General features: G+C 37.3%; 1 protein-coding gene across 1 annotated transcript; it reads left to right on the plus strand.

The window, feature by feature from the left end:
• LOC127451991 (coatomer subunit beta) lies at nt 1-27,500 on the plus strand. The gene is made up of 22 exons (XM_051717102.1): nt 1-102; nt 843-986; nt 1,101-1,330; nt 2,693-2,862; nt 2,947-3,061; nt 3,160-3,252; nt 3,464-3,601; nt 3,699-3,818; nt 4,141-4,248; nt 4,371-4,517; nt 8,912-9,057; nt 11,129-11,225; nt 21,815-21,975; nt 22,057-22,177; nt 22,273-22,500; nt 23,585-23,764; nt 24,184-24,328; nt 24,406-24,525; nt 24,645-24,790; nt 24,888-24,977; nt 25,431-25,586; nt 27,165-27,500. The coding sequence occupies exons 1-22, from the start codon at nt 6-8 to the stop codon at nt 27,222-27,224; spliced, it is 3,012 nt and encodes a 1,003-aa protein (XP_051573062.1). The 5' UTR covers nt 1-5; the 3' UTR covers nt 27,225-27,500.
• Nucleotides 27,501-27,687: the final 187 nt, after the last annotated feature.

The following is a 27,687-nucleotide window of genomic DNA, read 5'->3' on the forward strand; positions in this document are numbered from 1 at the left end:
TATTGATGTGGCAAAGTCAGTCAGGTTCCACGTCATTCGGAAGGATCTCTCCAGACACGGATGCGCATACAGAGGAAGAGAGACTTGAGACCTGTCTGAAAGGTAGGCCTAATAAATGAGCAACTCAACAAGCAAGCTCATTAATAAAATCTAAATATGTTGCTATTTTGAGCCGCCTCGAGCACTGAATGCTGGGCGTCTTCATTTTTATCACAGACGGTTAGCGTGCTAGTTGCTACTGTAGCAGAGGTGTCAACTGATCACGCAATCCATAACATGCATAAACTGCGTAATCATTTAAACTGTTATTCAAGAGTAATTTTGTACACATCGTGTAATTAATATCTGCACAATGGGGTACAAAGTCAGTCCTCTGTCATAGCTCGCTTAGCTTTTGACACTAGCTGCTAATTCAGTGAATTCTAGTAGGGCCTTACATCAACAGAGCTCTGATATGAGAGGTAATTTTATACTGCTCTATATTTGTAGTATACCGGTTAATTGCAAGAGTTTGATAAACATTTTTTTTATTGTTAACAGGATAGGCCCCAAAATTGCCAACAATTTAAAATAGTTAAACTAATTAGTTACACTTTTATAAGTTAGTTTAGACAAGACAGTATCATGATAATCCTATGTTGTTGGTTTTTTTTTTGGGGGGGGGGGTATGTACTGTGATAGTACCCCAGTATGCTCTTAAGTACCTGAAATACTATGGTACATGATTATGTTACTTGTACAGTACTGTTGTATTACTATCTGGCACCATCATTATACTGTGGATGTAATGATTGACTAATCAGATTTGAGCTCTTATTAGTGTATTGCAACGTTTGTTTCAGGAAACCTCATTCTCTCTGAGTGGAGTCTCGTAAAGGGAAGAAGAGCTGACATCATGACAGCCGCTGAGAATGTGTGTTACACCCTCATCAATGTCCCCAATGACTCTGAACCACCATCAGAAGTCAGCTTGAAAACTGATTTAGGTAATTTAAACATATGGCAAATTTGTCAGTAAATTGCTTTCAATGCAAGACATAAACATATGTGGTGGTAAGATGCACACCAAATAAAATATTTACTTTATTTTGTGACACCAGAAAAGGGGGAGATCAAAGCCAAGACAGAGGCTTTGAAGAAGGTTATCATTATGATCCTGAATGGAGAGAAACTGCCTGGCCTGTTGATGACCATCATTCGGTTTGTGCTGCCGCTTCAGGACCACACAATCAAGAAACTACTACTTGTTTTTTGGGAGATTGTTCCCAAAACCACTCCTGATGGCAAACTTCTTCAGGAGATGATCTTGGTCTGTGATGCCTACAGGAAGGTAGGCATGAAATATGAAAATTTGATATGCATCACTTATTGTGAGTAGGAATGGGGAAATACAGTATATCAATTTTCTGATACATCGCAATCTGCGTTTGAACGATCCTAAGGTCAGTCTTTTACTCCGTGGAAACCATCTACAGTGCAAATAAATCACTTGCATATGAGACCAAATTTCATGCTATGCAACTATAATGTCTGTGGGTAGCTACTGGCTGGTAATTTTTTTTTTATTTCTCTCACCAGTGATTGAGTAGTGTAGCAATGAAGAAGTTTAGCACCAAGATCCTTTCACTGCCTGTTGAGAGTAATTGTTTGGTTAGACTCGTTCTTTCCATAGACCTTATTCATGCTAGCGCCATTTTTGATTTTTTAATAGGAATGACAACGAGGCTGTGAGGGATAGACTTACTATCTCTTCAATGGCATGAACGGTATAAAGCTATATAAAGCTCCTAGATCACATCTGATTTTCCACAACTCATGTTGTCTGGAGTTTTTTGTATACTGAATGTTCTTGGACAGATATTTGATCAATGTTTTGTCCACGGAACAATCCAAAAACACTTTAAATTTCAGTACAGCCCATTGAAGAGACTGTAAGTCTATCCCTCACAGCCTCGTTGTCATTCCTTTTTAAAAATCAAAGGTGGCGCTGCTGTGAATAAGGGCTCTAGACGAGGTCCATGTAATCCATACCTCATGGAATAATGTCTCTCTTAATACCCTTTCTGTTCTTTACAGTCAGTTGTTGATAAAAAAATAAATAAACATTTAATTATAATTACACACAGCATGAATGTGCAAAGAAACTGTGAACTCCACTCACATTAATATGTGCTTATTAGCTGATGCCAGGATTCTTAGAGACAATACTGATTTAGCAAGTGTTCAGCATATAAATGTAAATACTTGTAAATAGTACAAATTATGCATGTAAACGATAAACGTGACAAAATATATATATGCAGAATAATATTTGCAGTTTCAAGACATTGATGAAATAAACTGAATTTGAACATTTTTCAAAAGCTACAGTGTGACCAGTATGATGAAAAACAAATGTTAAAATATCATTTGAAAAAATATTGAATTCAAAATATTTTTGAATTTTACCTAGAAGGTTAGAATGTGCCTTAATAGTTAAAAGCATTAGCTGAGAGATTTTCTTTCATATGTAGGCAAAATGGGCATATACCCATATGAATCGATATAGAATCATAATCGAATTGAATCGAGAGCTTGTGAATCGGAATCAAATCAGGAAATCTTTATCAATACCCAGCCCTAAATGTGAGGCATGCTGTATGTATTTCTCAATGGGTAGTCTATATGTGGCATCTGTATAATGTATCTTTAGGATCTCCAGCATCCCAATGAGTTCATCCGTGGCTCCACCCTGCGCTTCCTGTGCAAGCTGAAGGAGTCTGAGCTGCTGGAACCCCTCATGCCAGCGATCCGTGCCTGTCTAGAGCATCGTCACAGCTACGTACGGCGCAATGCAGTCCTGGCCATCTATACTATCTACAGGTGTGTTGGTGGATCTATGATAGCTCATGTCTGAGGCACAAGTGAGAGTGCATAAGATCAGCAACGTTTTATTTCTTTGTTTAGGAACTTTGAGCATTTGATCCCTGATGCTCCTGAGCTGATTCATGATTTTCTAGTAAATGAGAAAGATGCAAGCTGCAAGAGAAATGCTTTTATGATGCTGATTCATGCAGATCAGGTACGCACTCTGATTATAGATTAAAACTTGCAGCACAAGTCTGGATCTCATTAACTTTCCTAAACCCATGCTATATATTTTTTAATACATTTTAACAGGATAGAGCTCTGGACTACCTTAGCACCTGTATTGATCAGGTGCATACTTTTGGAGACATTCTGCAGCTCGTCATTGTGGAACTGATCTATAAGGTGAGGCATCCATTTTTACGTTAACGTCATGCTTTAAAAACTATATTAAAAATACAGAAATGCTGTCATCGACGGCACACTTATTCCTCATTTTCAATCATATGCTAAGCTATTTGCCCTTATACACACTGAATAATGGTATCAGGTGGTCCAGAGGATGTTGTCATTGTGCCATGCTGGACTTTTAGGTCAATATTGTGTTGGTGTTTAGGTCTGCCATGCCAACCCCTCAGAGAGAGCTCGTTTTATCCGCTGTATCTACAACCTTCTGCAGTCCTCCAGTCCTGCTGTTAAATATGAAGCAGCCGGCACTCTGGTTACTTTGTCCAGTGCTCCCACAGCCATCAAGGTGAGCATCCAACACCAGGCTTGTTCCTGTATACTTTATCTGCCCTGCGGTAAATGTGGTGGCATGGCATTGTTTAAATTTCCTCTGTGTGTTTCAGGCTGCTGCTCAATGCTACATTGATCTGATCATTAAAGAGAGTGACAACAACGTCAAGCTCATCGTTCTAGACCGCCTGATTGAGCTGAAGGAACACCCCACACATGAGCGTGTGCTGCAGGTACACATGGGTTTATCACCATGTTAGGAACTACTAAATGGATAGTTCATTAAAACATTCTGTCATCATTTACTAACCCTCACGTTGTTCTAAGTACTTCCATGTATGACTGTTTGTATTCAGTGGAACACAAAAAAAGATGTTAGGAAAAATGTTAGCCTTAGTCACAATTCACTTTCATTGCATCTGTTTTCCAGACAATGAAAGTGAAAGGTGACAATTCCATTCTGTGTTGGTCCATCTACGTTTGTGTCCTCACCCTGTTAGGGACTATTAATTCCATAAGACAAACAGTAATATCAATGGTGTGCTCTGCTCTTAGGACCTGGTGATGGATATTTTAAGGGTTTTGACCACTCCTGATCTTGAGGTCCGCAAGAAAACCCTTCAGCTGGCCTTGGACCTGGTGTCCTCCCGTAATGTAGAGGAGGTGAGTTCCACAGTCTTTTAATTACTGATGTTTCTTTTAAAGGTAAAATTACAGTTTTCACAAGTTTGGATGCATTCAAGCAAAGGCCCTGAATTTAGCTTTTTTTTTTTTTTCTTTTATAGCTGGTTATTGTGCTAAAGAAGGAAGTCATCAAAACCAATAATGTGACAGAACATGAGGACACAGACAAGTACAGGCAGTTGCTTGTTCGCACTCTCCACTCGTGTAGTGTGCGCTTCCCTGACATGGCAGCCAATGTCATCCCTGTGGTATGTACAGTATACACATTAATACTTTTTATACAGTTTACTTAATATTTCTTAGTTTACAAGTAAACATGAACATTCTGTCATTTACTCACCCTCATGTCGCCTTGGACTTTATTTTTTTGTGGAGCACAAAAGGAGATGTTAGGCAGAATAACAGCATCAGTCACCAATCACAAAATCAGATTTGGAGCAGTATGAGGGTGATTAAATGATGGAAGGTTAAATTTTGAATGAAGGTTACAATAGCAGTGTTCCCGCGGGTCCTTAAAAAGTCTTCAATTCAGTTTTCTAAAATTGAAGGTCATAAAAAGTCTTAAATATCTTAAATGGTAAAACAAATGTCTTAATTATCATTAAAAGAGGTCTTAAATTTGAGGACGTAAAGACCAGAATCGCGATATGGTCCTAATGTGATTATTAAACTTTAAAAGGCTACGATTTAATTTAGTAAATGTATCGTCTGCATGCACTGCAGGCTTTAAAGTGCAAAGCATGCGGGGAACTCGAGATTCAGCGTTTCTAGTGGCTTCAGAGCTCTTTCTCCCAACATAATGACAATTCAATTGGAGGCGGTAAAGGCAAGTTAAGCTTGTTTGCCAACTGCCATAAAAAAGAAAAAAATAGGAGAAAGAAGAACAACAAACTTAAAAACACAATAACATTTATTTTCTGGCTAAACGTTGCAATGGAGACGTATGATAAAGACTTAACTGTAGCATTCAGTGTTCACGAGGACGTCTACGCATTGAAGAGTTATTTGTTTGTATTTATTCATTCACATTTCATTAGAGAGAATTATCATTTGTGAGTATTCTTATACTTATGCTCAGACGTTATGAGCGAGCATCATTAGACTGCATATTCAAACAATTGTGACTTCCAAAAACTGTTAAGACTCTAAACTTGTGCTTTCTGTTAATGTGTCGATAGGCTAGCCCATATTTTCTATTTTTAAACAGGATTATCAAATGTGAATTAATTTATATGTATACCATTGTGTCATATTATGTTATATTTTCCTGGCAAATAAAAATGAAAGAAAAAGTGAACAGTTTATTTATTTTATTTATGGGAGCAGAATACTTATCAAATGAAATATTATAAAATATTTGAAAAATAATCACAATTTTCCATTACATGAATTAGAGTGGAAGTTAGTATTGTGACAACATTTTTGTATAGTATTTGTCTCAATGCATGCGATTGAGTTTTACGCTAAACATGATAACCAGAAACGCCATGCAGTTCAAACCTGTAGGTTATGAGCTTTGTTATTAATTATCTGTCATAGTATTTTAACCAATGTTGCCCAAAAGATAGATAATATTGATTATTTTTCGGAGTGACTATTTGCCTTCAGATGTAACCCCAGTAGCCTATTGGCAACATAGAAATACACAACAAAGTGCATTAATAGGTTTGCTCCAATGGCGTGGAGCGTAATGTGGGTGTGCCGGTGTCTGTATGACCAGGGTTCGGTTCTGCATATGGCATATTATTTTTCCCATTCTGTTTCTTGACTCCACTCTTAATATTACTATTAATAATAAAAAAATATATATATATGAAGGCAGTTTTACTATAGTAATATTGTAGTAACCATGAATTTTGGTGGAAAACATAGATTTGATGATATTAACAATGGTGTTACTACAGTAATATAGTGTTAATATAATAACCATGTTTAATTTTTGTTTATAATTATTTTACTACAAAATACCATGGTGATACTATGGTTATTTTAACTATAGAGGACATCAGGACAGATCCATGTTCCAATCGGTGTAGTGCATTATTTAGGACTTTAGAACCAGACTAAATATATATAGTGCATTATTTTTACGCTATATATATATATATATATATAGAGCGGGTCTAACACTTTTAGTCTAACACTGCCGACTAGCCGGGTCAATTATAACACGGGTTAATGCTATTAAATGCATTGTTGTTGTTTTTTCATTAGGGCTAAAAAATGAAATTATGAATGTTTACAATGTATTTTCATTTTGATTTTTAGGAAGATAATTAAATGGCTAATATCTATGAAGCAACAGTTTTAATTAATTGAAAAAGTCTGACATTCGAGCATTGTTTTTTTTCTGTATATCAATTCATGAGCTAACTAAGCTATAACTTTAATGCTGCCATTCATTTTGTATTATTATATCACCATCTACACATCAAAATGTAAAAAAACACAATACAAATAATAATATTAACAATTTAATCATAATAACTCTCACTTTCTTCACACTACTAAATGATGGTGACAAAAGTGTCCCTTTGCGCCTCCTGGCGGTGATTTTGCGAACGTGTCTCACGTGTGAGAATTTAAAGTTTTCTCGCGGCGGTGCTCCCGTGGTACTAATGCTGCCTTCATTCAGAGTACGTCGCGTTCAAGTGCTTGGTTGTCGGAAAAAACTTTCATTCATATATATTTCATGAGGAACTTTTATTTTGACACCATAAAAAAATATTATTCAGCTTGCTGACATTAATGGAATTTTGGTAAAATGCAAGCTATTTTTACGGTGTAAGAATGAACAACATGCATCAAAAAGTTGCTGATATACACTACTGGTCAAAAGTTTTGAAACACTTGACTGAAATGTTTCTCATGATCTTAAAAATCTTTTGATCTGAAGGCGTATGCTTAAATGTTTGAAATTAGTTTTGTAGACAAAAATATAATTGTGCCACCATATTAATTTTTTTTCATTATAAAACTACAATTTTATAAAAAAATAAAAATTTAATAAAGAAAAGCAGCCAATAAGTGCCCAACATAGATGGGAACTCCTTCAATACTGTTTAAAAAGCATCCCAGGGTGATACCTCAAGAAGTTGGTTGAGAAAATGTCAAGGGTACATTGTAAATTCTAAGCAAAGGGTGACTACTTTGAAGATGCTAAAATATACACAGTTTTGATTTATTTTGGATTTTGTTTAGTCACAACATAATTCCCATAGTTCCATTTATGTTATTCCATAGTTTTGATGACTTTACTATTATTCTAAAATGTGAAAAAAAAATTATAATAAAGAATAAGTGTTTCAAAACTTTTGACCGGTAGTGTACATGAATATATATGACCAAAACAGTAAGCGCTAACAATTCGCTGTATTTAGAAAAATGAATAAAACCTGTCATTCACTACAGAAACTGAACCACCCTGTCACAGAAAGGAAAGACAAAACATTTTTTAGCACATTCAATACATCGATTTTAAAAACTATTGTCATAAGTCATTTTATTGTCATTTGCACAGATCACACATGGTAGAAACTGAGCATTGAAATGAGGAATAAGCAGATAAATCTTATATTGCATTTCTTATCGCATTATTATTGCATCAGCAAAATCCAATCTTGGTCGACCTCTAATTCATATGTTTTTAAATATTGGTACATAGACCAATTTTAATTTGATGTGTGTATATATATATATATATATATATATGTATATATATGTATATATGTATATATATTTTTGGAAAACATGTCTTGAGTATTTTAAACTTCCAGATACCCTGTTTTGGTTATAAGCAGTATTACAAGTTGTAAGACCTTGTTGAATGTGTGCCTCAGCCTGTTAAAGTAAAAGAATCTGTGATACATTATTTGTTTTGAAATGATTTGGGTTTGTTCTGTATGGACATACGGTATAATTTTTTTGTTCAGGTCTTAAATATGTCTTAAGTCTTGTTTGATTTTAAAAACTGCAGCAACCTTGAATAGCTATGTTTCCATCCAAGTTGCAAAATTAATTTATGCAGAAAAACCGTAATATCGCAAAATCATTGTGCGAATAAAGCGAATTCCATCCCATATATTCAAAAGAACAAAAGCATCACATCCGGAGAAATTGTTTTTTATTAATAAAATATTCATGGGTTAGTGCACGCAGACAAAACACTCTAGAAGAAGAACTTTGTCTCATTTCTGGGAGCACTATGTGTGTGCGTTCCTGTTTGCTTATGTCTTTGCCATGTAGAGCTGTAATATATTTTTCAAAAGTGTAATAAACCTGCTCTTTGGCACTGTTCAAGACTGTATTCTACTTTGCTCTGCAACTTTATGCAGGCTTTGGATTTTCTAGACACCATTATTTCAGGATGACCAGAGCAACATTTCAGATGCGATGATTAGTAATCTGGTTAGTCCATTTATGAATGAATTATTCAGTCACATTCAGGCACATTTTTTCTTATCGAATATAAAAAATGTATCCACCTCAAGTGAGCAGATAAGTGTTGTATGCGCATTTTGGAGATTTTATTTCCATCTTTGTGTTTCCATCCAGCAGTTTTTATGCGATATCTCAAAATGCGCATAAAAAAATATGTGGATGGAAACCCAGCTAATGTTAAAATACTTGTATGTGGCCGCAGCTGATGGAGTTCCTGAGTGACACTAATGAGGCGGCCGCAGCAGACGTGCTGGAATTTGTGCGTGAGGCAATTCAGAGGTTTGACAATCTCAGACCTCTCATCACTGAGAAGATGCTGGAGGTCTTCCATGCTATCAAGACAGTCAAGTAAGAGATGTTGTTGAACTGCTCTTTTAGCTAGATAAATCTAAATACATTCATTTAAAATACATTTATTTACATTCAAAAAACCAAAATTATTATCTGTAAATTCAAAATTGTGTTGGGACCCACTTTATATTAGGGATCTTTTACTAGTATGTACTTAAGCATTTCACACAATGTAGCATTTCACACATGTATTATATACATACATTTTATTGCATTGTACTTACAGTTGAAGTCAGAAGTTTACATACACTTAAGTTGAAGTCATTAAAACTCATTTTTAACCATTCCACAGATTTAATATTAGAAAACTATAGTTTTGGCAAGTCGTTTAGGACATTTTCCAAAAATAGTTTAGACAGATTGTTTCACTATTAATTGACTAAGGTACCCCGTTCATCTGTACAAACAATAGTACACAAGTATAAACACCAGGGGATCACGTAGCCATCATACCGCTCAGGAAGGAGACTCATTCTGTCTCCTAGAGATGAATTTAGTTTGAAAAAGTGCAAATCAATCCCAGAACACAGAAAAGGACCTTGTGAAGATGCTGGAGGAAACGGGTAGACAAGTATCTATATCCACAGTAAAATGAGTCCTATATCAACATAACCTGAAAGGCTGCTCAGCAAGGAAGAAGCCACTGCTCCAAAACCACCATAATAAAAAAAGACAGACTACAGTTTGCAAGTGCACATGGGGACAGAGATCTTACTTTTTGGAGAAACGTCCTGTGGTCTAACGAAACAAAAATTGAACTGTTTGCCCATAATGACCATCGTTATGTTTGGAGAAAAAAGGTGAGTTTGCAAGCCGAAGATCACCATCCCAACTGTGAAGCATGGGGGTGGCAGCATCATGTTGTGGGGGTGCTTTGCTGCAGGAGGGACTGGTGCCAGAAAGTTAAAGCTTGGTTGCAAATGGGTCTTCCAAATGGACAATGACCCCAAGCATAGCTCCAAAGTTGTGGGAAAATGGCTTAAGGACAACAAAGTCAAGGTATTGGAGTGGCCATCACAAAGCCCTAACCTCAATCCAATAGAAAATTTGTGGGCAGAACTGAAAAAGCATGTGTGAGCAAGGAGGCCTACAAACCTGACCCAGTTACACCAGTTCTGTCTGGAGAAATGGGCCAAAATTTCAGCAACTTATTGTGAGAAGCTTATGGAAGGCTACCCAAAACATTTGACCTAAGTTAAACAATTTAAAGGCAATGCTACCAAATATTAACAAAGTGTATGTAAACTTCTTACCCACTGGGAATGTGATGAAAGAAATAAAAGCTGAAATAAATAATTCTCTACTATTATTCTGACATTCACATTCTTAAAATAAAGTAATGATCCTAACTGACTTAGACAGGGAATGTTTTCTACGATTAAATGTCAGGAATTGTGAAAAACTGAGTTTAAAGTTGTATTTGGCTAAGGAGTATGTAAACGTCTGACTTCAACTGTACATTTAAAGTACCTGGATTTAATTACATCTGTTTCACTACCTTACCCCTAAACCTACCCCAACCCTTACCATAAACTCTAACCCTAATATAAACCCTAACCTCTACCCCTACTCCTAAACCTACCCGTAGCTCAACCTCAAACGTTTTGTGAAAATTTAGCCGAAAAATGTTTAGTTACACAATAAATACATTGTATTGTAGGCTAGTACATAGTAGTTAAAGACACTTAATATAGGCCTTCTTGGAGGGCTCTCGGGGAGGGGCAGTGGAGAGAGAAGTATAGTTTTAAATGTGTGTGATTTATTTATTTATTTTGTGAATATACTTATGTGCGACCACAGGGATATTTGTTGAGGGTCAGGGTGGGGTTGGGGATTGGGAGGGGGGAGGGGTAATAGTGGGGGTTAAATGTTGAATCTGTGAATATATGTTTTGCTTTTCTTTGTTAATTGTATGAATCAATAAAACTGTTAATCAGAAAAAAGACACCTAATATAAAGTGGGACCATGTATTGTGCTAGAGCTCTTAATAGTGCATTGTCTTGTTTAGAGTTAAAGACGGGACCTTAATGCATTGGGGAGATTTTAAACAAAGATTTTGTGTTGCAGGATTTACAGAGGAGCTCTATGGATTTTGGGGGAATATTGCAGCACTAAAGAGGACATCCAGAGTGTGATGACAGAAGTCCGCAGATCTTTGGGAGATGTATGTAGTGTTTAAAGATTCGAATGACTGTCTTTAAAGGGATAGTTCATGCAATAATGTAAATTCTGCCATCATTTTCTCACCCTCTTGTTGTTCCAAACCCATATTACTTTCTTTCATGCATGGAATATCAAAGGAGAAGCAGAATGTCTGAGCTACTTTGCATACATTAAAAATGGAGGGGGACCAGGGGCTGCCAATGTCATAACTAACAGTGGGGAAAAAGCATCATGGCAGAAGCGAGTTGTTATTAGTGGTCGACCGATATATCGCTGAGGCCAATAAATCAGCTGATATTTTGACTTTTTTAAAATTGTTGGCATCGGCCGATAAATTTTACACTTTGGCTGATTTGTTTCTTGAGGAAGCCGAGAATCAGCTGCTTGAATGTGAAGCGACTGAGACATGTAAACGAGCAGTCACAGTTTGTTTTGTTGTTACTACAACCCCAATTCCAAAAAAGTTGGGACAGTATGAAAAATGCTGATAAAAACAAAAAGGAGTGATTTGTAAATTATATTCACCCTTTGCTTTATTGAAAGCACTACAACTACACATTATATGATGTTTTTCCTTGTGAATTTCCTTGTTTTTTGAAAATGTACAGTAATTTCAAATCAGATGATTGCATCATGCTCCAAAAAAGTTGAGACGGGCAATTTAATAAGGCGACGTGAAACAAGAGATGGTAAACAGGTGAGGCAATCGTGTTATAGTATATAAGGAGCCTCCAAAAACAGCCTAGTCTTTCAAGAGCAAGGATCATTCGAGACTTGTCAATTTGCCAACAGTTGCTTCAGCAAATAATCCAGCACTTTGAGAACAATGTTCCCCAAAGACAAATTGGAAGGATTTTGGGCATTTCACCCTTTACAGTGCACAATATAGTTAAAAGATTAAAGGAATCTGGTCAAATCTCGGTACGTAAAGGGCAAGACGAAAACCATTTCTGAATGCGTGTGATCTCTGATCCCTCAGACGTCACTGTCATAAAAAACAGCATTTATCTGTAATGGATATAATGAACATGGGCTTGGGATAACTTTAGTAAACTTTTTTTTAGTCAACACCACTCGCCGCTGTATCCACAGATGCAAGTTAAGACTCTACTATGCAAAGCAGAAGCCCTACATCAACACTGTCCATAAGCACCGCTGACTCTCTGGGCTCGGTCTCATCTTAGATGGAAAGTAGAACAGTGGAACTGTGTTTTTTGGTCTGAAGAGTCCACATTTCCAAAAATATTTGAAAAACAAAGCCGTTGTGTTATCCGGGCCGAAGAGGAAAAGGGCCATCCAAGCTATTATTAGCGTCCGGTCCAAAAGCCAATGTCTGTATGGGCCAGGGGTGTGCCAGTGCCCATAGCATGGGTAACTCGCACATCTGTGAGAACTAGGGATGCACCGATCCGATACCTGGATCAGTATTGGCTCCGACGAGCACGATCCTAATCCGATACTGTGTGTTAGTCATGTTCATTACTGTCAAGCTCCAAAAATGACATAAAAGAACCATAAAAACACCATTAAAGCAGTTCATATGACTCATGCATTTTATTCAAAGCCACTTGAAGACATGCGATATCTCTGTGAATCACAAAAGGCTGTTTTATAAGTAAATATTTAATATGCACGTGCAGCACCAGCGCATTATTGAATGGCCCTGCTCTGTTTGCACACACACTCGCAGCTATTTTTAGCCTTCACGCGGTGCGCAATATTTGAGCGCTACTCACGAACATCTCAGATGTAGATGCTCAATAGTTTCGTTCACTTATAATATGCATTTAGAACGGCACCGGAGGATCATTTTTACCAGAATTTGAATGAGAAGCGAATTAAACTGTGAACTTTCCTACAAACAGACACATACAGGACTTCCTGGAGAGTTCAGAATGTCAAAATAAAAGCCAGAGGATTTTAAAGTTAAAGGTGTCACGGAGGCAACTCAGTAGCGGTGTTTATTGAACAGATGATTGAAACAGTGATGTAAATATTGTGAGTAAATCCAGTTGAGCAGAGTGGCAAACAGCAGGTGAGTAATATCCAGACAGGGTAAAGACAAGATGAACAGATAACTCACAACAGTCTTATGATATTTGCAGGCAATAATGAAGACACAGGTATGTTTGACATAGTAGAAAGGTGTGGAGTCTCAGAGATACTATCGATGAGACTCACTAATGAAATGCAGGTGTGTGTAATCCGAATTCAGGGGAGAGTGAGTGCTGTGTCTGCAGTGAGGAAGAAAGAGAGAGAGAGACCGGTGGATCCGTGACAAAAGGTGCATGATTGAGATATATTACTATTATAATATATTATTATCATTTGTTTACAAATGATAATAATATTTAAGTTGAATGGGTTCCAAAAAATAACTGTGTGAATGAAAATTGGACTGATGTCTTCAAACTAAATTGAACAAAAAAGCGATCTGAATCTTTTAAAGTCCAGATACAAGTTGAAAACATTTTGCAAAAAGAAAAAACACCTTCTTTTCTACTGATGACTTATATTGGAATTACTGTTAATTTTGCTGCTACATTATCCAGTATACTAGTTAACAAAAAAATTTTCTTAAGCTATTCATTTATATTGAAGTAATGTGTAGTTAGAGGTTTGTGTTTCTATACATATTAAAGAGCACACCTAGTTAGTTCCACACAATAATGTAAAGATATTCTAAACTAATAATGCAAAAAAAACAAAACAAAAAAAACAACAACAACACTGTTATCGGATCGGGATCGGTCGATACTGAGATTTCCAGTATCGGAATTGGATCGGAAGAGAAAAAGTGGTATCGGTGCATCCCTAGTGAGAACACCATGAATGCAGACAGATTTTGGAGCAACATATACTGCCATCCAGCACCATCTTTTCCAGGGGCGTCCCTGCATTTTCCAGCAGCACAACTTCAAACCACATACTGCCCTGATTTCAAGTGCATGGCTGTGTTTAGCAGAGAGTGCCTGCAGTCCTGACCTGTCTCCAATTGAGAATGTGTGGTGCATTATGAAGCACACCATATGGCAACGAAAACCTCGTACAATTGTGCAGCTAAAGACCTACATAATGGATGATTGGGGGAAAATTCCACTTTTTAAACTTAACAAACTTGTGTCTTCAGTGCCCAAATGCTTAAGTGTTATTAGAAGAAATGGTGATGTTTCACAGTGGTAAACACTCGACTGTCCCAACTTTTTTGGAGAGTGTTCCAATCATCTGATTTGAAATTACTGTACATTTTCAAAAAACAATGAAATTAACAAGGAAAGACATCATATAATGTGTAGCTGTAGTGCTTTAAATATAGCAAAGGGTTAATATATTTTACAGATCACTCCTTTTTGTTTTTATTAGCATTTATCATACTGTCCCAACTTTTTCGGAATTGGGGTTGTACAATAATAGGCGTGCAACACAGTCTCATTTAAACGGTCCGCATATCAGAGCCGCGTCTGAGCTCATAATATGAAAGTGCTCGCCTGTTTCATTCTCCCTTTCCTCAACAGTTCCCTGTAACTTTTAACTGTCTTGTCTAATGATAAAAAGGCAAATATCAAACTAATATCATATACTGTCTGCAAATATGTGCATGTCTCATTTAAACAGATGTAATAAACCAACCTCACACAACTTTAGCAGATCCAGTGTCCTATGGAGCGCTTGTATATCTTCCTCTAAAGCACGTATTTTAACATATTGTCTCTCCTCAACAGTTTTCTGTCACTTTTCTAATGATAAAAGGCAAATATAAATAAAACATTTATTATATACCGTCTGCAAATATGCAGATATCTTGTTTAAACAGATGTAATTCACGAACCTCACGAAAATCCAGCGTTTTCTTCCCGCCGACCGCTCCTCTAATATCTTCCTCTGAAGTGCATACTCTATCAGCCAGAATCAAAACTTCAGGATCAGAATCAAAAGTTCTTCTGATTCACAAATCATGATGACAATCCAAACATTGATCCAGGCCGTTTAAACTGTCAGAAGATTGAGGCTCGTGCTGAATACGCACGAGCGTGTGAGTGCTACCAGTCTTTCTAGCAAGTCAGTCCACTGTTGGCCATGTTTGGAATGCTCTCGGGAGACTATTTCCAGTCATGAAAGTGTAGCTCATATCTTCTTGAATGGAAAAAGACCAAAATCTCCAAAATGGTTGGTCAAGATTACGATCAAAGAACATATTTTAAATCAGCAGTAAAATCTGACAACACAGGTATCATAAATGGTGCTTCTTTACCGCAGATTACGCTAAAAAACAAGTCATTTTTATTTGTTTAGCGCCTTTCACAACACACATCTTTTCAAATCAGATTTACAGAAAATCATGCATTAACAGAAAATGATACCGTAATATCTATAAAGCCTTAGAGTCATCATTGTGTAGTTTGATTAAATACAATTATGAAGTGTTTATAAAAATAAGTAATTAAATTATAATTGTATTTAGAACCCCAGTGAGCAAGCCGAAGGCGACTCTGGCAAGGAACATAAAACTCCATAAGATGTTGGTTAATGGAAAAAAATAACCTTGGGAGAAACCAGGCTCACTGTGGGGGCCAGTTCCCCTCTGGCTAACAGCATGAATATAATGCCAGTAGTAATTATTTATGTGCAGTGCAAGTCATGGTTTAAAATGATTAAGTAAGTATTAAGGGCTAGTGTTTAAACAAAGATTTTGTATGAACTATAAGATTAATGTCTAATATCTTTGAAGTTCTGCCTGGATTAACTGCAGAAGTTCACATAGATGCATTGTCCTTTGTTAGTTGGCTGATGAAGGCTTTTGTTGGCAATTTATTGATGGTCTGTGTATTCCATTTTAAGAGTGTAGTCCATCATTAGACCAAGGTGATGCAGGCCGAGATCAGTGAGGTGATTTGCAGTTCAACCGGCCGGTAATTTCGGTGAGGTCTAACCTAAATCCAAGGTTCAGGCAGTGGCATATGAAGTATCCCATGTCTTATGGTTGGAGTTGGCATCAGTTCATCCTCCGAGGTCCATTGTAATAGACTGAAGTGATGTCTGGCTGGCACTGGCTGCATTTTGTCGTCATCACTCAGAGACATGTAGCAGTGGAGTCCGATACCAAGCAGGAAAGGAGCTGGATCCGGCCGGTTCTGGTGACCTCAGTATAGGAGTCCTGAGGTTGAGACATGGAAACAAATAGTAACATTAGCGTCGATGCCATAAAATTTTTTGCAGAGTTATAGATCATGATCAGTGTTTCAGGTTCTGGCAGACCTAACTAAAGCAGTCTAATTGTGTGGTGAAGAATAAATTAGGTGTATGCCTGGCTAAATAGATGAGTCTTTAGTCTAGACTTAAACTCAGTGAGTGTGTCTGCGTCCTGAACAGTGTTAGGGAGACTATTCCATAGTTTAAGAGCCAAATAGGAAAAGGATCTACCTCCTTTTGTGGATTTTGATATTCTAGGAATTATTAACAGGCCAGAGTTTTGCGATTGTAATGAACGTGATGGAACATAGCGTGGTAGAAGGTCACTTATGTACTGTGGAGCTAGACCAGTCCAAGCTTTGTATGTAGTTAACAGAATTTTTAAATGAATACGAAATTTAACAGGTAGCCAATGTAACTATGATAAAATGGGGCTAATATGATCATTCTTGGTTCTAGTCAGCACTCTGGCTGCTGCATTTTGAACAAATTGAAGTTTATTTATTGAACTTGCTGGACATCCTCCTAGTAATGCATTACAATAATCTAGTCTTGAGGTAATGAACGCATGAATTAGTTTTTCGGCATCAGCAACAGAGAGCATGTGTCGAAACTTAGCAATATTTCTTAGGTGGAAGAATGCTGTTCTACAAACATTGGAAATTTGATTTTCAAATAACATGTTGGTATCAAATATAACACCCAAGTTCTTCGCTGTTGAAGACGATGTAACAGTACATCCATCGAGAGTCAAATGATATTTTAGCGGCTTATTTTTAGAGGTTTTTTTGGTCCAATAACTAGTACCTCTGTTTTGTCAGAATTGAGTAAAAGGAAATTTCTGGCCATCCAATCTTTGATTTCATTGATACACTGCTAATTTGGAGAATTGTGAAATTTCGTCAGATTTCAAAGAAATATAAAGTTGGGTATCGTCGGCATAACAGTGGAAACTTATTTCATGATTCCTGATAATATCTCCCAGGGGAAGCATATACAAGGAGAAAAGCAGAGGTCCAAAAAAACTGATACCTGTGGCACTCCATACTTAACTTTTGTTTGATTTGACAATTCCTCGTTTACACAGACAAAGTGGTAGCATTCTGATAAATAGGACCTAAACCATGCTAATGCAAGTCCACTTATGCCAACATAATTCTCTAGCCTATTCAAGAGAATATCGTGATCGATCGTGTCGAAGGCAGCACTAAGATCTAAAAGCACTAGAAGAGAAATGCAGCTGCGATCAGATTATAAGAGCTAGTCATTAGTAACTCTGATAAGTGAAGCCTCTGTACTGTGGTGTGGCCTAAATCCTGACTGAAATTGTTCATATATACTATTTCTCTGTAACAATTTAACACAATTGGGAGGACACAACCTTTTCTAGTATTTTCAACATAAACGGGAGGTTTGAAATGGGTCTATAATTTGCCAATTCTCCAGGATCAAGCTGTGGCTTCTTAATGAGTGGTTTGATAAAAACAAGTCCTAAGGATAGCGACTAGTTAATAATATTAAGAAGAGGTTCTGAGATTACAGGGAACCTCTTTTAAGAGCTTAGTTGGTACTGGATCTAACATACATGTTGTGGCTTTTGATATTTCAATAAAATTTGTTAGCTCTTCGTGACCTTTTACAGCGAAGAATTGAAATTGCACGTGAGGAAAATTATAAGACACTTTTTTCAGAAGTACTGTGACAGATGATTGCATAATTCCAATTTTATTTCTGATTATTTCAATTTTATCAGTAAATAAATTCGTAAAGTCATTATGATTGTGCTACGACGGAATATCTGGTTCAGTTTAGGCTTTATTCCTAACCAATTTTGCCACAGTACTGAACAAACACCTAGGATTGTTGTTTATTTTCTATGAGTTTGCTAAAATATGCTGACTTGGCAGCTTTTAGTGCCTGTCTGTAGCTACAGACACTATCTTTCCATGCACCGCGAAATACCTCTAATTTTGTATTCTTCCACTTGCGCTCCATTTTCCAAGCTGCTCTCTTGAGAGCATGAGTGTGATCGTTGTGCCATGGTGCGGGGCTTTTTTCTTTAATTGTCTTTAATTGAAGGGGGCGACACTATCAAGAGTGCTGCAGAAGACTATATTTATATTTTCTGTTATTTCATCAAGTTCTTCTAGACTTTGGCTTACTGAGTGTATGAGATTTTGAAGTTTTTTTAGTGAAGCTATCTTTAGTGGTTGAAAGAATTGTTCTACTTGAACGATAGCATGGTGTAGATTGAGTAACATTAGCTGATCGCAGCATACAAGAGACGAGGTAATGATTGAGATGTCATCGCTCTGCGGTAGAATTTCTATAGTATCATCATCAACTCCATATGACAGAATTAAATCTAGCGTATGATTATGGTGACGAGTTGGTCCTTTCACATTTTGCCTGACTCCAAGCGAGTTGAGAATATCGATAAATGCTAATCCCAATGTGTCATTTTCATTATCTATGTGAATGTTGAAGTCACCAACAATTAAAGTAAAGAGGAAATCACAAAAAGGCCCGGGTGATCTATATACTGTAGCAAGGGCAAAAGATGAGTTTTTTTTATTTATATCTGATGGTGTTACATTAAACATTATTCGTTCAAAGGACTTAAACTTATATCCTGTCCTCTGAGTAACACCTCCTCCTCGACCTTTCAGATGAGGCTCATTTTTATAACAATAACCTGGGGGAGTAGATTCATTTAAACTAATATATTCATCCGGTTTAAGCCAGGTTTGTCAAACAGAGCACATCCAAACTATGATCTGTAATAATTTCATTTACAATTAGTGCTTTGGTTGAAAGAATCTAATGTTTAGTAGCCCTATCTTAATATGATTTTTATCTTCAATTTTTTTTTTTTTTTTTTTCAAGTTTGACCTTAATCAGTTTTTTCTAAATGATTTAGTGAGGGGTTTGAGTTTGGTAGTACGGGGAACAGACACAGTCTCTGTATGATAGCTAGGTGATACAGTCTCTATATGTTGTAGTTTCTGTGACCTGTGTGATGTCTCAAGACAGCTAGCAGACGTTCGGATTAACCAGTTTGTCTACTTCCTGACCTGGGGCCCAGTTAGTCAAATACTATCACTATTAAGACTATGTGCCAAATTACTAGAGAGCGGCACCTTCCCTGGAGGGATGGAGTCCGCCTCACTTTAGCAGGTCAGGTCTACCCCAAAAACTCTTCCAATTGTCTATAAATCCTATGCTATTCTCCAGACACCACTCAGACATCCAGCCATTCAGTAACACTAATCTACTATAAACCTCGTCACCACGACGAGCAGGGAGGGGGCAAGAGCATATTACAGTGTCTGACATCATTTTTGCAAGTTCACACACCTCTTTAACATTATCTCTAGTGATCTCCGACTGGCGAAGCTGGACATCGTTAGTGCCGACATGAATAACAATTTTAGAAAATCTACATTTAGCATTAGACTGCACTTGTAAATTTGATCTGATGTCAGATGCTCTGGAACCCGAAATGCATTTAACAATAGTGGCTGGAGTCTCTATTTCCACGTTCCTTACAATAGACCAAGGCTCTTTCAACATGATTCTCAGTGGGTGCATCATTGAGTGGGGATAATCGATTGGAAACCCTAACAGGAAGGGGAGAGTGGTGTCGCTTTGCTGAGCGAGTATGCTGCCAAAATGTCACCCAAACGCCCTTCTGCGGGAGCTCTAGAGCTGGAACCAAAGCGTGTGTTGCTCGCTGTTCTACCTGCATCCGAAATAGTATCTACCGGCTTCTCTTTCTCACTGACCTCCACTAGCGTTCGGATGCGGGTCTCTAACTCATTAACCTTCTCCATCAGCCTGACTAATTCCTTACATTTATCACATGTGAATCCCTCACTGCTGACGGAAGAAGCTATAGTAAACATGTGGCATGTAATGCAGGAAGCAATAATATGAGCGGATGCCATGACTTACCGCAATTGTTTGTTGTTGTTGGTTGTTCCCGAGCGGCGAGGGTTTGAGATCGATTTGAATCCCTCACACAATTGTTTGTTGTTATGGTTGTTCTTGAGATGCAGTGCTTTGAGATCGATGCAATAATCCATGTAACACAGAGGAGAAAATGGGTGCGAGCAATTTTCCCAGCTTTTATAGCTAATGCACGTTCTCAAGTTGATTGACAGGCGATGTCTGTATCTAAAAGGTGATTGGCTCTTTTACCTATAAGGCGGGACTTCCTATCTACATCTGTTGACCATTGTCTGCAGTTGGGCATTCTAATTTTTCCCATTCATTTTAATAGAAGTGGCTCATCTCTGCTAAATAGTCGCTGGTGCAACTTCAAGGTAAAAGCGTTTCACGTGTGCTATGAGTAAATTTCTTATTCACTATGTACTGTATGTACAATTGGTTTGATTCTGTATTTTTTTGAGAAAATTTGATTGCTAACGTGGACATGCCATCTATGGTTGCTGGACTACTGTGTGTACTGTCATGTCCTTCTTCCTGATACATTAACAATTTCTTCATGTGCAAATAAATTACTACAGATTTGATGACTAAACAGAAATCAGAAGAAACTGCCAATTTAAAATGCAATATTTGTTTAGATTTTTTACAAAGTTTTGTGTGAAATTGAGTAAATATAGTGCTAAAGAAGAGTTTATTATAATTGTTTTGCAATTTTATGTTTGTTATTTACTATATTGAATTGTGTTATATATCGGCATTGTATCGGCCTATCGGCCACCCTGCTCTCTGGATATCGGCATCGGCCATTAAAAAAACATATTGGTCGACCACTAGTTGTTATTGGTCATAAGTAAGATGTAATTGTGAATGTTGACAGCACAGTTTAGTTGTACGCATCTGTTAGGCACAGTTGTTGAAGAATAGCAATGAAGTTAGCCAGAAAATACTCCCCATTCAGCTGGTTTAGCAGGCGACAGGCAAAAATACATTGCTCTTCATTCTTTGTGACAGAACAAGAATAATATAATGCATTGTTAAAGAATCAATTACACAGCTAATGCACATCCTTTGCTCTTTATTTTTGTGTGTTTGTAAGTACTAAAAAAAGCTTCCTGTGTTTGTTAGTAAGTTGGAAATGGGAGAGAAAGAACTACGAAATTGCCCATCACATCCAAAATAACTTAATTACAATAGTAATTATGATGGAGGGTGTGGTTTTGGACAAAGGGTGTGTAGTTTTAGATAATTCAGTGGCTTAGTCTGGTGGGAATTAACAAAAGAACTTAAACGATGTACAGCACATTTTGACGGTTATAGTGATGACCCCTCACATGATCGTTATAACCATCTTGTTATTGATGTCAATAAACCTTATAGGACTTTTAAACATTCAATTCCATAATGAATTACACTGTTTTTTTTTTTTTTTTTGTTTTTGTTGTTGTTCAGATCCCAATTGTGGAGAATGAGTTGAAGAAGGAGGCAGGAGAAGTGAAGCCAGAGGAGGAAGTGACAGCAGCTCCAGCTCCTAAGCTGGTGACAGAGATGGGCACCTATGTTACTCAGAGTGCCCTCAGCACCTCCAGACCATCCAAGAAAGAAGAGGACAGGTGATTAAATCCCTTTACTTTTACCTTCTGGATATTGTCCTTCATATTTCATCTCTAATACATCATCCCTATATTCTGTAGGCCTCCTTTGAGGGGTTTCCTAATGGACGGAGACTTCTACGTTGCTGCCTCACTGGCGACCACCCTCACCAAAGTGGCCCTGCGCTATGTTGCCCTTGCTGAGGACAAAAAAAGGCAAAATGTAAGTTAAAAGGATTTAATATTGCTCATACCATGTAATGTACGATGTATATATTGCTAATTTTATAAACAGAATGGCTATTTTATTTCTTTTAGTCATTTGTGGCAGAGGCCATGCTGATTATGGCCACTGTGCTCCATCTGGGCAGGTCCTCTCTGCCCAAGAAGCCCATCACAGATGATGACGTGGACCGCATCTCGCTGTGCCTCAAGGTTCTCTCTGAATGCTCACCCCTCATGAACGACATTTTCAACAAGGAGTGCCGCAGATCCCTGTCCCATATGCTCGCTGTCAGGCTTGAGGAAGAGAAACTCTCTCAGAAGGTAAATGCTTTTGGTTCAGGTCGGCCAGTGCTTAGCATTGAATTGCTGAACTCAGAGATGAACAAACATAATATGTTGGGGAAGCTACTTGGAAACTGTACCAGCTACTTGTATTTTAAGTTAAACTACAGTTAAGCTACTCTTTTGAAAAAGTAGTTGGCTACATACAAGCTACTAACAAAGAGTAGCTAACTACACTGAAGCTAAGTTATATTTAAATGCATAACTATCCAATGACATTGTTTATAATTCAATCAGAGCCATGTTTTTCTGGCACAAAAATGTTGTTATTGAATGAATGAACAAACTCAGTTTGAGTGATGTTTAATATCTGTTCATATTAAACATAAATATGAATGAAAAAAAAAATACTAGAAAACAACATAGTAAATAAAAGCAGCATTCAACTAAATATTCTGCTTTAAAACAAAAAAACCTGAAAGGCTGTCAGGGAATCAAAATGGTAAATCGTTATTGGTTTTCAATATTAATTTATTTACATGACCGACACTCTTGAAATGGTTTTTAAACTTAAACTTCTATAGGTTTTTAGTTGTTTTATCTGTTTTGACTTTTTAACTTTGATTGTTATGAAAAAAGCCATAGAAGCTGGCATGATGTTAAAGACAAACAAAAACATATTTACATGACCCATACAAAAGAACTGATTCACTCGATTGAATAAATGTTCCAATGCTTCATATGTAAGAGAGAACCATTTAGGACGAACCAATTTACTTAATGATTCAGACATTCCAATGTTTGAATTTGCCCAGTGGCCAAATTTGCTCATTATCCTCTATCCATCATGGTTTTCCAATAATCGGAACAGGAATTGGCTAAAATTACTTGTTACAGCTGAAGCTACTTTCATGCTACTGAAAAATGCAGTTAAGTTAGTAGCGTCACTACATTTAATGATTTATTCCCCAACACTGAAAATGGTCATATCATTGTACTATCTGTCTGAAAGTATAGGTCGACATAGTTTCAGACCATGTCCTTCAAATTAAATGATCAGACTGATAGGTTTTGTGGCTGATCTTCACCATAATATTTAACTGGTTTCCTGTTGTTTTAACAGAAAGAGTCTGAGAAGCGTAATGTGACAGTTCAGGCGGACGATCCCATCTCCTTCATGCAGCTGACTGCTAAAAATGAGATGACCTCCAAAGAGGACCAGTTCCAGCTCAGTCTGCTGGCCGCTATGGGCAACACGCAAAGGAAAGAGGCAGCGGACCCTCTGGCCTCCAAACTTAATAAGGTCTTTTGTAAATAGAAGTTTGTTAACAAGCCACATGTTTTAATGAGAGTGAAACTGCATTTAAACATTTGAAACTTTGCAAAAGTAATTTTTTGTGCACCATCTTTCACCACCAGATGGCATATTAGTTAAATTAGCAAACATTTCAACAGCTTAGACACATCAGGCAGGAGTCTATTGTTCTGCCCTTTCTCAGCATCTCACAATATAATATTTCCATTCCTCAGTTGAGGTATTTTTACTCTCCAGTGAAGCATTTGAATTGCAGTCTATCATTTCTATTACAAAAATAAAACCTTTGAAGCATTGAAAACCCATAAGAGTTTATTTCACCTTTTGCATTATCAGTTAGATTACCAAGCAGCATGATTTGAGCACTGCTATGACTGATGCAGCTCATGTTTTTTGTTTTCTTCCAGGTCACACAGTTGACTGGTTTCTCAGATCCAGTGTACGCAGAAGCTTATGTCCATGTCAATCAATATGACATCGTCCTAGATGTCCTGGTCGTTAATCAGACTGGCGACACTCTGCAGAACTGCACACTGGAGTTGGCAACACTTGGTACACTTGGTTCCTTTCATCCATAAAAAATAACTTGTTTTGGTGCATGTTTACTAAATTTAATCTTTAACCTGCAGGTGATCTTAAATTGGTTGAGAAACCATCTCCTCTCACATTGGCTCCTCATGACTTTGCCAACATCAAAGCCAATGTGAAAGTGGCTTCCACAGAGAACGGCATCATTTTTGGAAACATAGGTTTGTGGAATCATCTAACTCCCTCTACACCTACACATTTGCTTGCAGAGGTCATACAGCTGTTGAGATCAGACTCAAAACCCCCTATTAAAGAATCCAAACAAACGTGTTTTTTGCAGTGTATGACGTATCGGGCGCAGCCAGTGACAGGAATTGCGTAGTCCTCAGTGATATTCACATTGACATTATGGACTACATTCAGCCAGCCTCTTGCACAGATGCTGAGTTCAGACAGATGTGGGCTGAATTTGAGTGGGAGAACAAGGCAAGTCTGGGGACTGGTGAATTCTTTGAGAATAATGGCTACATTAGTCTCCATTTTGTTAGTTGGAATGTTTGAAATTTGTTCTGTTTTCACACAGGTTACCGTCAACACCAACATCACAGATCTGACTGATTACCTCCAACACATTCTTAACTCCACCAACATGAAGTGCTTGACCCCAGAAAAGGTACACTATTCAGAGCAGAAGATGCCTTGTCGTTACATTCATGTCATATTAAAACAGCCAATAATTTAAAATTTGTGCAAACCAAATGCATAAACGCGTCCTGTGTGAACAGCCCCCCGAGTCTACTTCGGACAGATTGACAACTTAATTGCCAAATGGATTGCTAGTCATAGGCCAGTGATAGGCTTGTTCAGTGATATGGAAATAAAACAAACAATATACTGACTTTATGAAGAAACTTCTTGAAATGTATTTTCGGTGCTTAACTCATCTGTCACAATAATGTAATGTCTTAAGTTATCTTCATTTGGGGGCTTTTCACTGTAAATATTGATACCTGTTATTTAATTACATTTTATTAGATGAAAAAGCATATCATGCAATTCATTTTAATTAAACGTTTTAATCAATTGACAGCATCACCTCTCATCATGTTTTTCTTTTGAAAATCAGGCCCTCTCTGGCATCTGTGGCTTCATGGCTGCAAACTTATATGCCCGTTCTATATTTGGGGAGGATGCTCTTGCAAATGTCAGTATTGAGAAACCCATCCACCTGGGTCCTGATGCCCCAGTCAATGGCCATATCCGCATCCGAGCCAAGAGTCAGGTAATGCATCTTCAAATCAGTGGATTCTTTCACTCTTTGAAATTACAAGGAATTAGAATATTTTCAGTAAACACTGAATTCAGGATGGGCTTGCATCTGGATAATGTGTTAGATTTTAATTGCATTTGTTTCAATCATTTGTTTTGTAGTTGTAAAATGTGGCAAGTCCTCTCTGCCCAAGAAGCACATCACAAATTTGTGTGGTGACAATAAAACTTTTTTTCTATTAATCAATCTTATAAATTGTCTGCTATAAAAGTGGCTGAAAATCCAGCTTGATTTGATTAGTAGATCTACGAAACTGCCCGTTTGATGTAATTAACTTAATGTTCTTGTATTTTAATGATGCAAGAACATATTGATGTTAGGGATGTGCAAAACTCTCACTTTTCATAACCGACTAGTCGGTTAGCTGTTTGAACACTATGTTTGACCCTGACCAGACTTGCTTTAAAGGGATACACAGATGCTAGGAGAAGCAATTCAACATGGTAATGAACAGATATTCAACAAATAAACAGGCTTAATAATTATAGCATCATATTGCACAAAACTGTCAAAGTAAGAAATAAGAAAGGCTCTAAAACAGAGCGGCACGAAACCACTTATGTGCATCCTGACAGTCATGCTTCAGGGCGATCATCGCTGCGCATTCAGAAGCGCAGAACTGCAAGATAATATTGCGGGTACACATCTAGTTCACGACATCAAGCAATTTAAACCTTTTTTTACTGCAACTATTTATTTAAGCAGTGTTGGAAAGAATCAGCAATAGACTTTAATCTCTCCCCAACACCTGACAAAAACGGGAACATTACTCATAGAAGATTTAACGTCTGACAGTGATCGTCTTGAAATATATTGTTGATAGTGCCTTGCTGTAACAACAGAGCATAAAAAAACTAAACCTAAAGCATTAAAGAGACTTAACTTCTTTCAGAGTGTTTTACTGTGCTGAGTGTTATTCACTGTAAAGCACAGCAAGCTATCATCATGCAAAAACACTTTCCAAGAAGCTGTGTCTTTTAATTTGAAAAAAATTCGACCCCACTAATCAACTAGTCAGTTGTTGGACAGCTAGTTTATTAGCTGGCCACAATGGCACATCCCTAAATGATGTAGATATAAAATTAATGATAATAAGTTCAAAATGAACCTGTTATTTCCTCTGACCTAATCAAAACCCAGTAGATAAATATTATTAAAGCTTTATCCCTCTGTCTTACCACAAAGTAGGGATGTACTTTTCAGACATGTGATGGGTATCGATTTATAAAAAAATGTATTTCTGTTCGGGGTCAATTTAACCCCAGCAAAAACGCAATGTAGTAAAATACCATAAAAGAAAGCTGGCAGGAGTGTGTACTGTGTACACCTTGCATTTATTCATGTTTTGGATCTGATGTCTCAGAAACCCCAAACGTAAGTTATGTCTTGGTGGACATTTGAAGCATGTTGTCAAGTAGAAATAATAATAATTGTAAAATGGCTTTGGCCAAACCGCACATGAGGGTTAAAGAAAGTCTCCATGATTACTGCATAATGTATAGTAATGTATAATTCCTTTGTTTTCAACAGGGCATGGCTTTGAGTCTGGGTGACAAGATCAATCTCTCCCAGAAGAAGACTCTCTCGTAAAGTTCACAGACTGAGGCCGTTGTGGCAAAGGGCGAGATTCAACAGAGTCGCTATGGTTATTCCTATCTCTTGTCTTTTCTCTGTCGCTTGTTTTTGTCTATAAAGAGTGCAGTACACACACACAATACTCTGTGGCCAAGATCTAAGCTCTTCAATCCCATAAAATATGTCTAAAAGGGATTATTTTGACGTTTTCTACCTACAAGATTCTTCTTAACTGCTCTAAAAGGGATTGACCCTGTTAATCTGTTTCAATAAACACTGAACATCCTCTACCATGAAAGATTTTTTTATTCTGTTTTATGAATCGTGTTATGACACGACAGCCCTTTTTTATGAATTTGGTTACTTGTAAGTAGTCAAGAACAGTCTCTGCCCTCCAACCACAGTTGACATAACAAAGGATGTCTTCTCTCGTAGGAAATCTTTTGGAATTTTGAGAATTTTGTTATGGTCTCCTGCC

The sequence above is a fragment of the Myxocyprinus asiaticus genome, chromosome 2, assembly GCF_019703515.2.
Source record: "Myxocyprinus asiaticus isolate MX2 ecotype Aquarium Trade chromosome 2, UBuf_Myxa_2, whole genome shotgun sequence".
Classification (NCBI taxonomy): Eukaryota; Metazoa; Chordata; class Actinopteri; order Cypriniformes; family Catostomidae; genus Myxocyprinus; species Myxocyprinus asiaticus.

What these genes read in the sequence shown, in the direction of transcription:
- LOC127451991 (XM_051717102.1), top strand. Translation starts at nt 6, where the DNA reads ATGTGGCAAAGTCAGTCAGGTTCCACGTCATTCGGAAGGATCTCTCCA. An exon ending in TCTGTGATGCCTACAGGAAG is followed by an intron (nt 1,331 to 2,692) that starts GTAGGCATGAAA and finishes ATGTATCTTTAG; the next exon opens with GATCTCCAGCATCCCAATGA. An exon ending in ACTGGAGTTGGCAACACTTG is followed by an intron (nt 24,329 to 24,405) that starts GTACACTTGGTT and finishes TTTAACCTGCAG; the next exon opens with GTGATCTTAAATTGGTTGAG.